This window comes from Gymnoscopelus braueri (genome assembly GCF_963280865.1).
Source record: "Gymnoscopelus braueri genome assembly, chromosome: 10".
NCBI classification, from domain to species: domain Eukaryota; kingdom Metazoa; phylum Chordata; class Actinopteri; order Myctophiformes; family Myctophidae; genus Gymnoscopelus; species Gymnoscopelus braueri.
This window is the reverse complement of record NC_137611.1, coordinates 4,889,411-4,901,442: the sequence shown is the minus strand read 5'-3', so window position 1 is coordinate 4,901,442 and position 12,032 is coordinate 4,889,411. Positions and strand designations below refer to the sequence as shown.

Sequence of the window (12,032 nt, the reverse complement as noted above, 5' to 3'; positions counted from 1 at the left end):
TCCGTGGAACGCATCATCCGTGTCATTTTATATTTTAGCTATAACCATTCTTTTATACTTTGGGGCTATTAAAAAATATTTGCTTGTAGATCTGCTATTTTTGAAAAATCTTGAATATTTTAGCAAATCTTTGAAATCCTATAAGTTTTTTCAAGGGAACATCTTTTCACTCAAATCTTGGCTTCTGGAAGATTCTACAAACGTCTTCTGAATCCTAACGGTTAAAAAAAAAAAAAAAAAAAAAACGTATGTTGCTATAATATCAGTGGTTCTCAAACTTTCAAGTCAATATCTAAGGACCACCCAAAAGGCACTCTGTCTGTGCCACGCTGTGAGCTTGTAGATCTGCTATTTTTGGAATGGCCAAAGAAATCTTAGAAATGACACGCGGATGCGTTCCTGGAACAAATCCTGGGATTAAAGAGGGGAATAAAAGTCCTAACGGTGTAGAAAATGAGAGGAACCTGAAGCGATAGAGAAAAGGTTGAACCTAATCAGCTCGGTGGGCTAATGAACGGGAAGTAAAACAAAGCAGTTGAGTGGGTGGGGGGGGGGGGTGTTGGAGGGTAGTAGGATGTAATTGGATGTAAAACCAAGGTCCTCATTAAAGCGTCTCCTTTTGTTCAGGCGGAGCCGCAACGCTGCTGCTGCTGCTGTTGGATGTTTTCTCATGGCATGGTGGTGCCAGGAGAGGACACTTGGACTTTTTGAGAAGACACTATAGGCTTATAAGTCCCAATAAAAAACAAACGAAAAGAAAAGAAAAAGAACAAAAAAAAAGAGCCAAACTAACTTTGTACATTGATCAGGTAAAAAAAAAAGGCATCTTCCACCATTTTCCAAATATTAGATTTTTTTTTTTTTTTTTTAAGTTTTCTTTTTTTCTTTGAAATCTAAACATTGCAGCGGTATGCAGGCTGGCTTACTGCGCATTGTCCAAAATACAAGCATGCCGTGTCTCATCTTTGTATGTCCCCCTCAATAGTGGTTCCGTCCCCGCTCTCTTTTTTTTAAAGTTCCTCCCTTCTAGGTCTCTGGTTTATGGTGTGTTGGGGGGAGGGGGGTTTTTTATAAGAGGTGACACGACGGTGAAGTGGTTTCTGCATAGTCAGGTTTTAGTATCCGTTTTACAAATGAATGCCTTCTTTATTTTTTTTCCTCAAACTCCAAATAACATGCTTCCTTTTAGAAAACATTTTTTTCTCTTTTTCTTTTGCAAAAACAAAAATCACAAAAAAAAACATACAAATAATAATAATAATAATAATAGCGGTAATAGCAAAAAACAAACCGAAAGAAATGTACATAGGAGCACCTGAGAAATGCCTTGAAGTCTTTCATCTTACAAAAAACTACGTCACATTCCCCGCCCAAAAAAAAAAACAATTCAAGTATCCCAAAAAACAGAACAATACAAAGCAAAAAAAAAGAAAAAGGAAAACAAATTACATACTTATTATAAATAATTATAACTTTACAATTTTCTGAATTGACACTTTCATATTTACAATATCTTAAATGCTACTACTTTTTTGTTTTTGTTTCTTTAAGTGATTTCCCTGAGAACTGAGTTTAGTCTCTCTTTTCTTGCTTTTGCGCGATCTTTCTTTTTCGTTCTTCTATCAGTTTTTCTTCGGATCTAAAAAAAAAAAAAAAGAGGAAAAAAAAGGCCCAAAGTTTGTGACCGACTACCCGGGGTGGGTGAAGGTAGCTCTCATGGAATGTAAAAGCAGACATGAAAATGTTTGTTCAAAAACAATTTTTTCTTCCATCAAACAATTAGTTCCCATTAATCAGGTTGACTCATATCCTTTGTATCTATAACCACTTAAACCCGGAGTCCCCCAGGGGTCTATATTAGGCCCCCCCTCCTAGGTTCTAGACTAAAATATCTTGGCTGAAAACAGCCGATCTACAAGCACGTGTCGATCTGCTATCTTCGCCAAATGTTCGCAGAAATATGGACACTATAGGGTTCAAGTGGTTATTAATATAATGCTGTTCCATGTGTCTGTAAATCCTACTCAGTCATACAACGTCTCTAAAAGGGTCAATAAATAAAATGCTGAAGCAGGCAGAACGTACTGAGGAGGTATATTATGTGTGAAGTGCTTTGTAACGATGACATTTTAGTCCTATCACTAGAGATTCAAGCTCTCGATGTACTGTATAGTATGTATACTGCCATTTTAATGAAACAAAAAACACTTTTGCCATTTTGGGTTTAAGAGAATCGTGGATATACTGTGATGCATGAACAGTCATTTAAAAAAAACATCCGGCGCCGCCAAAGGCATGTGGTCTCAAAGCATGTTATTAAGCCATAAAATATACCGTTTTCTTTTTGTAATTGTGTTATCTGAAAGTCACAGTCAGACAAGGCCACTCAACTTCACAGTCCATAGACAGCAGAACCAATAGCGTTCACAGGTAGGTATAGAGCTAGCTAAAATCACCCTTTCAAACAGTTTTAGCCACAGGCAGTGCCAACAGAAGCGAATTGACAAAATAGCATTGGAATAACAGGCCGGTATTAAAGCAGAGATCCGTCTAATTTTGCTTCGCAACTAAATCTTGCTTTAGGAGAGAGCCTTTATAACACAAGTAGCTACAGATAGCTAGCTAGCGGTGCAGTGGTAACTGGCAGAGGACAAATGGTTCTTGTATTATGTCAATGTTCGTGAGATTATTATACAATCCATCTATCGTATTAATATCAGCAGCCGATTGAGATTTAGTTTGAGTCTTTTTGACTAAATGTGTATTAGACCTGGAACACCTATACGTTGTTATACCTTTCAAGCTGGGAAAACCTCTGAGTCACATTAACTGTTGCAATATATATATATAGCAACATAATATTTGGGGAAATTTCTGAATACGAATCTGAAGAATTTCAGAAAAAAGGATTTTGAAGGCGTTTTTAGAATCAGGTCTAAATAAGTAACATTTCAGTCAAAAGCCATTTTGGTCAGTTTTTTTGTCAACAAAATGCGAATATTGCAATAGATAGGTGGGTGTACAGTATATATACACTGTTAACCAGCGTACTGAAGAATCCTATCGTCTCTGGATGATGTAAGTACTGTATGTTAAACACATAGAGACTCTGTGAAGCAACGTGGTTCTTTCTGTTTGAAACTATAGTGCATGAAAACGGATTACGGATCACGTCTCACACAATTACACAATTAACCACTTTGAACCCCAGCGTCCTTATTGGTGGGGAAGGCTTTCGCAGGAAAATAGCCGATCGATAAGCTCACAGTGAGCTTGTAGCTGGGCTATTTTCAGCGGAAGCTTTCCCCACAATAACACCAAACAGCAAAGACACTGGTCAACCATATGGGGTTTAAATGGTTTAGAGTTCAGTATTCTGCCCCCCCTCTCTACGCTAAGACGCACCGGAATGCAACAAAGAGGCCATTTTTTGATAGACAAGTTAAAGCTGACATGAATTACATAGTCAAGGTTATGACAGTAACTCTGTGTCTGTGACCTCACTGTTGTTGCCGTTTGTTTTTTTGTTTTTTTTGGAATGACATTTCCTTTCTCCTTGAAAACCACTTCCTCTCAACCCACCAGCTGAAAGCGTCCCCATTAGGCTCCAAAGTGTATATAAGTACCCGATACAACAAAATCATATTTGGTTTTTCATAACGTTATGTGCCGTCTCAAAAAAAGGTTTCGTTTTTTTTCTTCACAATCTTTTAATTATCTTTCTCTAATATTTTTTAACTTCACCGTTAAAAGCCTGGTTCGTGGTTCTGTGCACGTCCACCATGCACGAGCTCAGCAGCCATTCCCTCCTGGAAAAGCCCTCTGTTCATGTATCCTTGATACCGAGCGTTATCTTGTGACGGCACTGTAGGCTAAATGTACCGTCCAACAGCATTGTTGTCTTGCTTCTATCAACTGTCAGCCATTTGGGCTTTTACTTAAATTTAAAATTTTTTGTTTATATCTTGTTGGAAAAAGACTACACTATATAGTGCTTTATTCAGATGATCCGTGCCAATGGAGGTGCGTTCACGTGGCTGGTTGTGGAGGCCCTCAACACGTGGACATCAAACCATGAACCAGGCCTTTTAGTCAGGGCGAGAAAAATGCTTCAAACATTAGTATTTTTTTGTCGTCATTTCTTTTACATAGTAAGCCATTTCCCCTTTTCACTGTCTTATGGAAGTAGAGCAACACGTCGTGAACACTTCCTGGTTCACATCGGAGAAACAAAACAGAACAAAAACATAAAGACGGGCGACGAACAACTTGAGATGAGTAAAAAAAAAAAAAAAGAAGAAGAAGAACGTAACTTAAATAGAAACAAGTCAAACTTAGTTCCCTAGAAGAAGAAGGTCCCTGTGAGGGAGGGGTACAGTCAGGGTCAAAAGGGTCAAGGAGGGGTCAGGGGTCAGGGAGGGGGTCAACCGAAGCGCTCCCTGACCAGCATCATGAGTTTCTTCTTGCCCTTGTAAATCTGTTTCAGGTTGTCTATGAACTGGGCGAACTGAATGTGCCCGTCCTGCGCCAGCAGGAAGGTCTCCCGCGCCTTGCTCAGGAACTCGATGAACTCGCCGTAGTGCCGCGGCGAGATGTGCGTCAGCCGCGAGTGCGTGGTGTTGATGTACGCCGAGATGGTGGCGTCCAGCAGCTGCCGCAGCGGCGCCTTGTCCGTGGACATCAGCTTCCCCGAGTTCCTCCGGCCGGGGATGCCCGCCAGGCCCGGCGCCGTCATGGTGCAGCGCCGCAGGATGTCGGAGAGCACCGTGGCGCAGTGCACGCTCTTCACCACCAGGGGGATGATGGCCGCCAGCTCGTTCTTGCCCAGCGAGTGGCTCAGGGCGCACGCCCACAGCACGTCGTTGATGGCCGGGTGCGTGTCCTGGTTGTAGGCCAGGTTGAGGTGGGTCATGGCCAGCGAGGCCAGCTTGAAGGACCTCAGCGGGTAGCCCCGGTGCTCCATGTAGCGGGCGATGGTGAACAGCTGCGAGTAGGTCATGCCCGTGGACGCGGCGTCGATCACGATCTGGTAGGCCGTCTCGAAGGCGATGTGGTCCTTCTCGCAGAGCGTGAGGGCGGAGAGGGCGCAGTTCTGCGGGTCCTTCATGGCGCACTGCAGCGCCAGCGTGCGGGCGCAGCTGGCCAGCTCCTCGCGCTGCGGGTAGTCCAGGCTGAGGCGCAGGATGGTGTTGTGGGACATGACGGTGGCCGCCACGATGCTGGTGGCCTCGGTGGGCGTGAAGAGGGTGTACCAGCTCTGCAGGATGCTCACCAACGCCCGCAGACCTGGAGGAACAAGACAGGAGGAGGAAAAGCCTTTATTATTAGAGCTGAAGAAGAGACATGAGGCAGTGTGGGGTCTAGACCTGAAGCCGATTCTACTGTACATGTCTCCTAAATCTCAACAGTATTCTGAAAAACCTATGTTTCTATATCAGTGGTGCTCAAACTTTTTCACGTCAAGGACCCCCAAAATTATATGAATTTGGCCGCGGACCCCCATCAAAATATTATGTTCCAGGGACCCCCCAGAAGCAAAGATTTTAGTTAAAAAATTTCGGTTTAAAAATATATATCCAAAGATTTGCACACATTTTCACGATTTTTCTAAAATAGCAGATCTACAAGCTCGTAGCGCGGCACTCGGTGCCGCGCTATGAGCTTGTAGATCTGCTATTTTTGAATAGCCCAAAGTGTAAAATAATGCTTTTTAGCTCAAATCAAAAAATGACACAGTTCCAGGTCTTAATGGGTTAAGAGAGATCTCTGGTGATGACGTTGGTTAAATCAGTTGTTTAATGATGAAGAGAGGGGAGGAGAGGGCTTGATTTCGTCGACTAAAACTATGACGAAAAATGTTTTGTCGACTACCTTTCACTGACGGAAACTAAATACAAACTTACTAAAAACTAAGCTACGATGACTAAAACTAAGACTAAATATATAACAAATAAAAACTACACTAAAATGTTGGTGAGGGATCTAGTGGAGAAGAGATCCAGTAGAACTAAAAGACGAGTCATTTTATGTTTGTTTGTGCTCGGGTGTTACTCTCTGAACATACTGTAGCAGATCTACAAGCTCACAACGCCTCACGCAGTGCGACGCGTTGTGAGCTTGTAGATCTGCTATTTTCAGCATGCAACCAAGTGTAAAATCAGGCATTACCACGCAATCAAGGCACCGTCCAAAATACATTTTAGTCGACTAAATCAACTGTAGATTTAGTCGACTATAATCTTATGATATTTAGTCAACTAAAACTCGACAAAAACATTTCAGATGACTAAAATATGACTAAAACTAAATCAAAAAGTGCTGTAAAAATCAACACTGGCTGAGGAGAGAGGCAATACGAGTGTACAAATGCTTTGTGCTTTGATACGTACCGACTTCAGTAGCACAGGTAACCAACCAGCGGACCATCTCTCTCCTTCTCCAGTTGAGTGTGGACAGAGTCATCCTCATCACCTAAACACACACACACACACACAGTGTTTGATCAGTTCCTCCATGCAGTGGTAAAGGTAAAGTACTGTTAGAGCAGGACCGTGTCTCTTTGCCAACGCTAAATGAAAGCTATATAAACAGATCAGGGAAAATGGTATCTGTCACTTGAAGGAGTTTGACAGCTGAAGCCACACGGTGTATTTAGTATATGATGATGATTGCTAACGGGGTGAAATCCTTGTTATGTCCAACACCTTTGTTACGTAAACATGGATATACAAGGTTTCTGCCTGACAGCGATACATGTTGCAAAGAAAGATCAAAGTAACTAAACTACGGTTGGTTCAGTGTGTCGCAGCAGTCTCATGATTCACTTGGTTTTAAAAAGTCTTTCAAGTGGCCGTTTGTGACACATGACCCTGGTCTACAGCGCGACAAATAACCGCCAGATCCACCTGACTGACATTTAAAGTCTGACTAAATCATCTCCAATTAATGACAGCCAACAAGAAAAACAACACCTACACACACACACACACACACACACACACACACACACACACACACACACACACACACACACACACACACACACACACACACACACACACACACACACACACACACACACACACACACACACACACACACACACACACACACACACACACACACACACACACACACACACACCACCGCCACCACAGGCTTTAAATAGCCAGAAAATAAGGTAGTTATTCCAGGATGACTGTGATCCTGGCGTTCTGTGACAGAACGTTGTGTTGTATGTGGTCGCTCTTCTCTCAACATCCATAAGTCAAGGTTTTCTCTGTTTATTTGTGGCGAGGCTGCGGCTACTTTCAAAGATTACAAGTTGAAAGAAAAGGGCTGCCATGATTTTCTTTGCTAACAAGCACCCTGACTCTCTCGCGGTTACAATGATTTATGAAAATTGTGGTCGCACGGTAAAAAAGAAAAGATAAGTAAAGCTCCGACGTGCTTACGTTCCTATTTTCTGTCCCGCTCACACTCACACACAAACACACACACACACACACGTGCGCGCTCGCATACCTGCAGTCCTAACTCCAGTGCCACGTTGAGCAGTGTAATGTCTGGAGGGTTGTCGGCAGGAGTGGCGATCTTAAAGGCGTCCTGGGCCAGCTTGAAGATGAGAGAGGAGGAGTGGATGTTCTTCTGGATGGCCTCCAGCACCGTCCGCAGCCTCAGCATGTCGCCTGACAGGAGGACAACACATCGTCAAAGATTTATCACTAAGGCTTTACATTTTGCCACTTGAACTCGAGCCTCCCTATTCTGGGGGGGGGGGAGCGTTGTTTGCTTATTTCTCTCCCTGGCAACACCGAGTTGCCAGGTTCTGGGAGAGAAACAAGCAACCAGCGTTAGCTCGTTCGGCATTAGCGATAGCTTCTCAGGGACTTTCAGTGCATGTTTGAGTATCATGAGACTCTACAATGAGTAGTAGTAGAGAAAAAAATTACTTTGCATCGGTTATAATAGACGAATTTCCCTTAGCCACGCGCTCCCATTATGCCAACGGAGGGGGTCGAAAAAATGACGACAGGGGAATAATAATAATAATAATAATATCGTTTATTGTCCCCAAAGGGAAAATTGTCTTCACAGGTCTGTTCGTTACAATCGCTGGAAAAAATCAACGCCACTTTCTACGTCGGTAGGTGAGTAACGACACATCAAAGATAACACTTAAAATGTCCGGATTTCTCCTTTAACTATGTGTAGAAGGGTTTAATTGGGGGAGGACATGAAGACATCACTGTCACAGTGCATACTGAATACGGCCGTCACTTCTCCAGGGGGCGCCGAGTCCCATTAAGTTTGCTTATGGAAGAGAGAGAGTAACAACCGAAGTGACTGGCCTGATATTCACTGCTGAATTTGAGTGTACTTGGTCCTCTCCTTTTTTTCCCCCACTCTACTCCAAATCTCTTCGCCTGAAAATAGCCTAATATCTACAAGACAAGACCAGAGCAGATATGTCTGCCTTTGAATAGGGACGTTTAGGGTTCATGTGTTTGTTAACCCATTCAGACCGGGAACACATCTGTGTCATTTTACGATTACTTTGGCTATTCAAAAATAGCAGATATACAAGCTCATAGCGCGGCACCGAGTGCCGCGCTATGAGCTTGTAGATCTGCTATTTTTTTTTTTTTTTGCAAGTCTTTGAATATACCGGTATGTATTTTTTTAAGCGTTAGGATTTAGGAAAAAAAAGTTTTAATCGGCCTCAGGTCTTAAAGGAGAATACCGGACAAATTAAGTGTTGTCTCTGATCACGGTTGTCTCCGTGTTGCCAGGCGCTCCCATTATGACAACGGAGGGGGTTTAAAAAATGACGACAGGGGAATCTATGGAAAAAAAGAACGCCACTTTTCACGTCGGTAGGTGAGTAACGAGACATCAGAGACAACACTTAATTTGTCCGGTATTCTCCTTTAATGGGTTATATGTGAAGATAAACTGCCTTGTCATGATGCACAGAACATGGTTTTCAGTGTGTGTGTGTGTGTGGGTGTGTGTGTGTGTGTGTGTGTGTGTGTGTGTGTGTGTGTGAGTGCGTGCGCGTACCTTTAGCGGCGGTGAGCATGGTGGAGGCCAGCTCACACTGCTGGGACTCCAGATGGCCCAGGGTGAACCAGCGGGGGTATCTGCTCGGGACGATGGAGATGCCGTGGTGGGGGTGACCCATGTCCCCCGAGCCCGCTGACGACTCCAGCACCGGCAGCCTGGAGGGAAGCAAAAATAATAATACACTGTTTAACATGGAGGAGTCCACTGAGGCCTGTCACCATTAGTACATGATCGCCAGTGGTGGAAAGTAACTAAGTACATTTACTTAAGTACTGCACTTAAGTACAATTTTGAGGTATTTGTACTTTACTTGAGTATTTCCAATTTCCAATACTTTTACTTCTACTCCACTACATCTCAGAGGCAAATATTGTACTTTTACTACACTACATTTACTTGAAAGCTTTAGTTACTACGGTAGTTACTTTTCAGATATAAACTATGATATAATGAAACATACATTAACCACTTTAGCCCTATTTTATACCTAGGCTATTTGAAAATAGCCGATCTACAAGCTCACAACGCGTCGCATCGCGACGCGTTGTGAGCTTGTAGATCGGCTATTTTCAAATATTTAGTACCTTTACTTTTGGTACTTTAAGTACATTTTGATGCCAATACTTTTGTACTTTTACTCAAGTAAATTTTTTATTCCGGACTTTTACTTGTAACAGAGTATTTTTATATTGCAGTATTGGTACTTTTACTTAAGTAAAGAATTTGAGTACTTTTTCCACCACTGATAATCGCACATGCAGTCGTAAATCAGTAAACTCATAAGATTCGTAGGCTACTTTGAAAGCATACTACTACCATACAAGTTCAAATGAGTTCAAGTTCAAATGAGTTCAAGTTCAAATGAGTTCAAGTTCAAATCTGACAGCTTTGCACCTGTTACTGTCCCTCCTCCTCCTTTTCATAACCATAGCAACATTAAAGGCAGTTTGTTTTTAAAGCTACCTGAGAGATTCCTGGGTTTAAAAACCCTTTCAAACCGGCTTCCCTGTCTTGGGCATGTCATTACAGGTGAAAATGGTCAAATATTGTAAAAAAAAAATGAATCAGATGTACAAGCTCTGTGAGCTCACGTTGCGATGCCACGCGTTGAGCGTGTAGATCTGACATTAACCCTTTAAGACCGGGGGACGCATCTGTGTAACCACTTTATCCATATCTTATACTTTTGGCTATTAAAAAATAGCAGATATACAAGCTCATAGCGCGGCACCAAGTGCCGCGCTATGAGCTTGTAGATCTGCTATATTTTTTTAAATCGTTTTTTTTTTTGCAAATCTTTGAATATATATCTATAAAGCAATTGTTTTTTACTCAAATATTTGCTTCTGGGGGTCCCTGGATTTATTTTTTTTTAGATGGGGGTCCGCAGCCAAATACATATCGTTGTGGGGCTCCTTGACACTGACATTAATATTATAGCAACATAAGTGTTTCAGAAAACTGTTTTAAACTGATTTAGAAGACATTTGTAGAATCCCCAGAAGCAATAACATTTTAGCTAGAAATGCTCGCTTTAAATATATATATATATTCAAAGATTTGCACAACATTTTTCACGATTTTTCAAAAATAGCAGATCTACAAGCTCATAGCGCGGCACTCGGTGCCGCGCTATGAGCTTGTAGATCTGCTATTTTTGAATAGCCCAACGAAATCTAAAAATGACACACAGATGCGTTCTCAGGTCTTAAAGAGTTAATATGCATTCATGGGGTTTTTAACCCTGTGCGTGCCGCTGCTCACCTCATGGCGCGCAGGGCCAGCTTGTACGCCAGGTCTGCGTCGTGCGGGAGCATGGCGGTGAACAGGTACTTGGCGAAGGTGTGCATGGGCACGCTCTCCCTGTGGATGACCTCTCCTAGACCGCTGAATGGACCCGCTGGACACGATGCAGGGAGAAGGAAGGAAGGAGGAGAGATGGTGTTAGAATGATCAGTGACAGAGGGGCAAAAGTGTATTTATTTAATTTTCTCTCTGGGAGAGAGAAATAAAGCCGTTGCTGTCTGGTGGAAAGAAACCTCATAACTATGTCCAATGTTACTGTGTTATTATTCAGGATTCAAATTCAAACATGGCAAAAGATAGCAGATCTACAAGTTCAAAACGCGTCACACAGTGGCGCGTTTTGAGCTTGTAGATCTGCTGTTTTTACAGCTTTTTGCATGACGAACTAATTTACACAAACAAAAACATACAACATTGAAATATGGAGACGAGAGGTTTCTGCCTGACAGCAACAACATAAATAGATTAAAGTACACAAATACGTTTTATATATTTTACATTAACACATTGAATGCCAATCGCGTAGATCTACGCGAACCTATTTAAAGCCGCAGCGTGCCAGTCGCGTAGATCTACGCGAACCGCCGATTCGCGTTGAAAATTTTCCAGGTGCACTTTCGGATTTTTTTTATCCATTTCCGGTTCCGGTTTGATGACCGGAAACAGAATTATTTGGGATCTGGTTTTGACGATCACGTCGGCCCCCATTCTAAAGCGCACACTGAAACTCAATTCTCTTCCTGTAGTTTTTTCTCCTCGCATATCACTGTTTAACGTAATCCGCTCTAACTACAATCATGGAGATCCGTTTGACATGCAGTTTTCACTGGGAGATACAGTGACATGTCGTGGATGTAAACAGACCGTGTACGGCTCAATCTTAAGGATTTTAACAAGATCTATGGCGACATGAAAAAAACAAAAAAACAACAATAACACGTTGGCACTGGTGAGCACATTATGAGATTAACCTCTGGCGGTCGATGTGTTAAAAGGAGCACACACACACATATCCCAAAGTTAAAGGACTGAAGAAAAGTTGACCAACATTTGTATGCCCTAACTGTAACACTATAAATGCTAGCTATAGCACGTAGCAACTGACTCAGAAAAAAAAAGAGTTCACGGCACAAATCCTCAGCGTTTGTTCAAGTCCGAGA

The 12,032-nt window shown here is 42.4% G+C and overlaps 1 protein-coding gene across 2 annotated transcripts in view; it reads right to left on the bottom strand.

The window, feature by feature from the left end:
• Nucleotides 1–12,032, bottom strand: part of zswim5 (zinc finger, SWIM-type containing 5) — a 91,485-nt gene that overhangs the window by 96 nt on the left and 79,357 nt on the right. For both annotated transcript variants that reach the window (XM_080441083.1, XM_080441084.1), the window contains exons 12-16: nt 10,831–10,966; nt 9,064–9,221; nt 7,525–7,688; nt 6,390–6,471; nt 1–5,286 (exon numbers count right to left, since the gene is read on the bottom strand). The exon at nt 1–5,286 is cut by the window's left edge and continues 96 nt beyond it. In XM_080441083.1, coding sequence (XP_080297209.1) covers nt 4,424–5,286; nt 6,390–6,471; nt 7,525–7,688; nt 9,064–9,221; nt 10,831–10,966 — 1,403 coding nt within the window. In that variant the 3' untranslated portion in view covers nt 1–4,423. The remainder of the gene's footprint in view (nt 5,287–6,389; nt 6,472–7,524; nt 7,689–9,063; nt 9,222–10,830; nt 10,967–12,032) is intronic.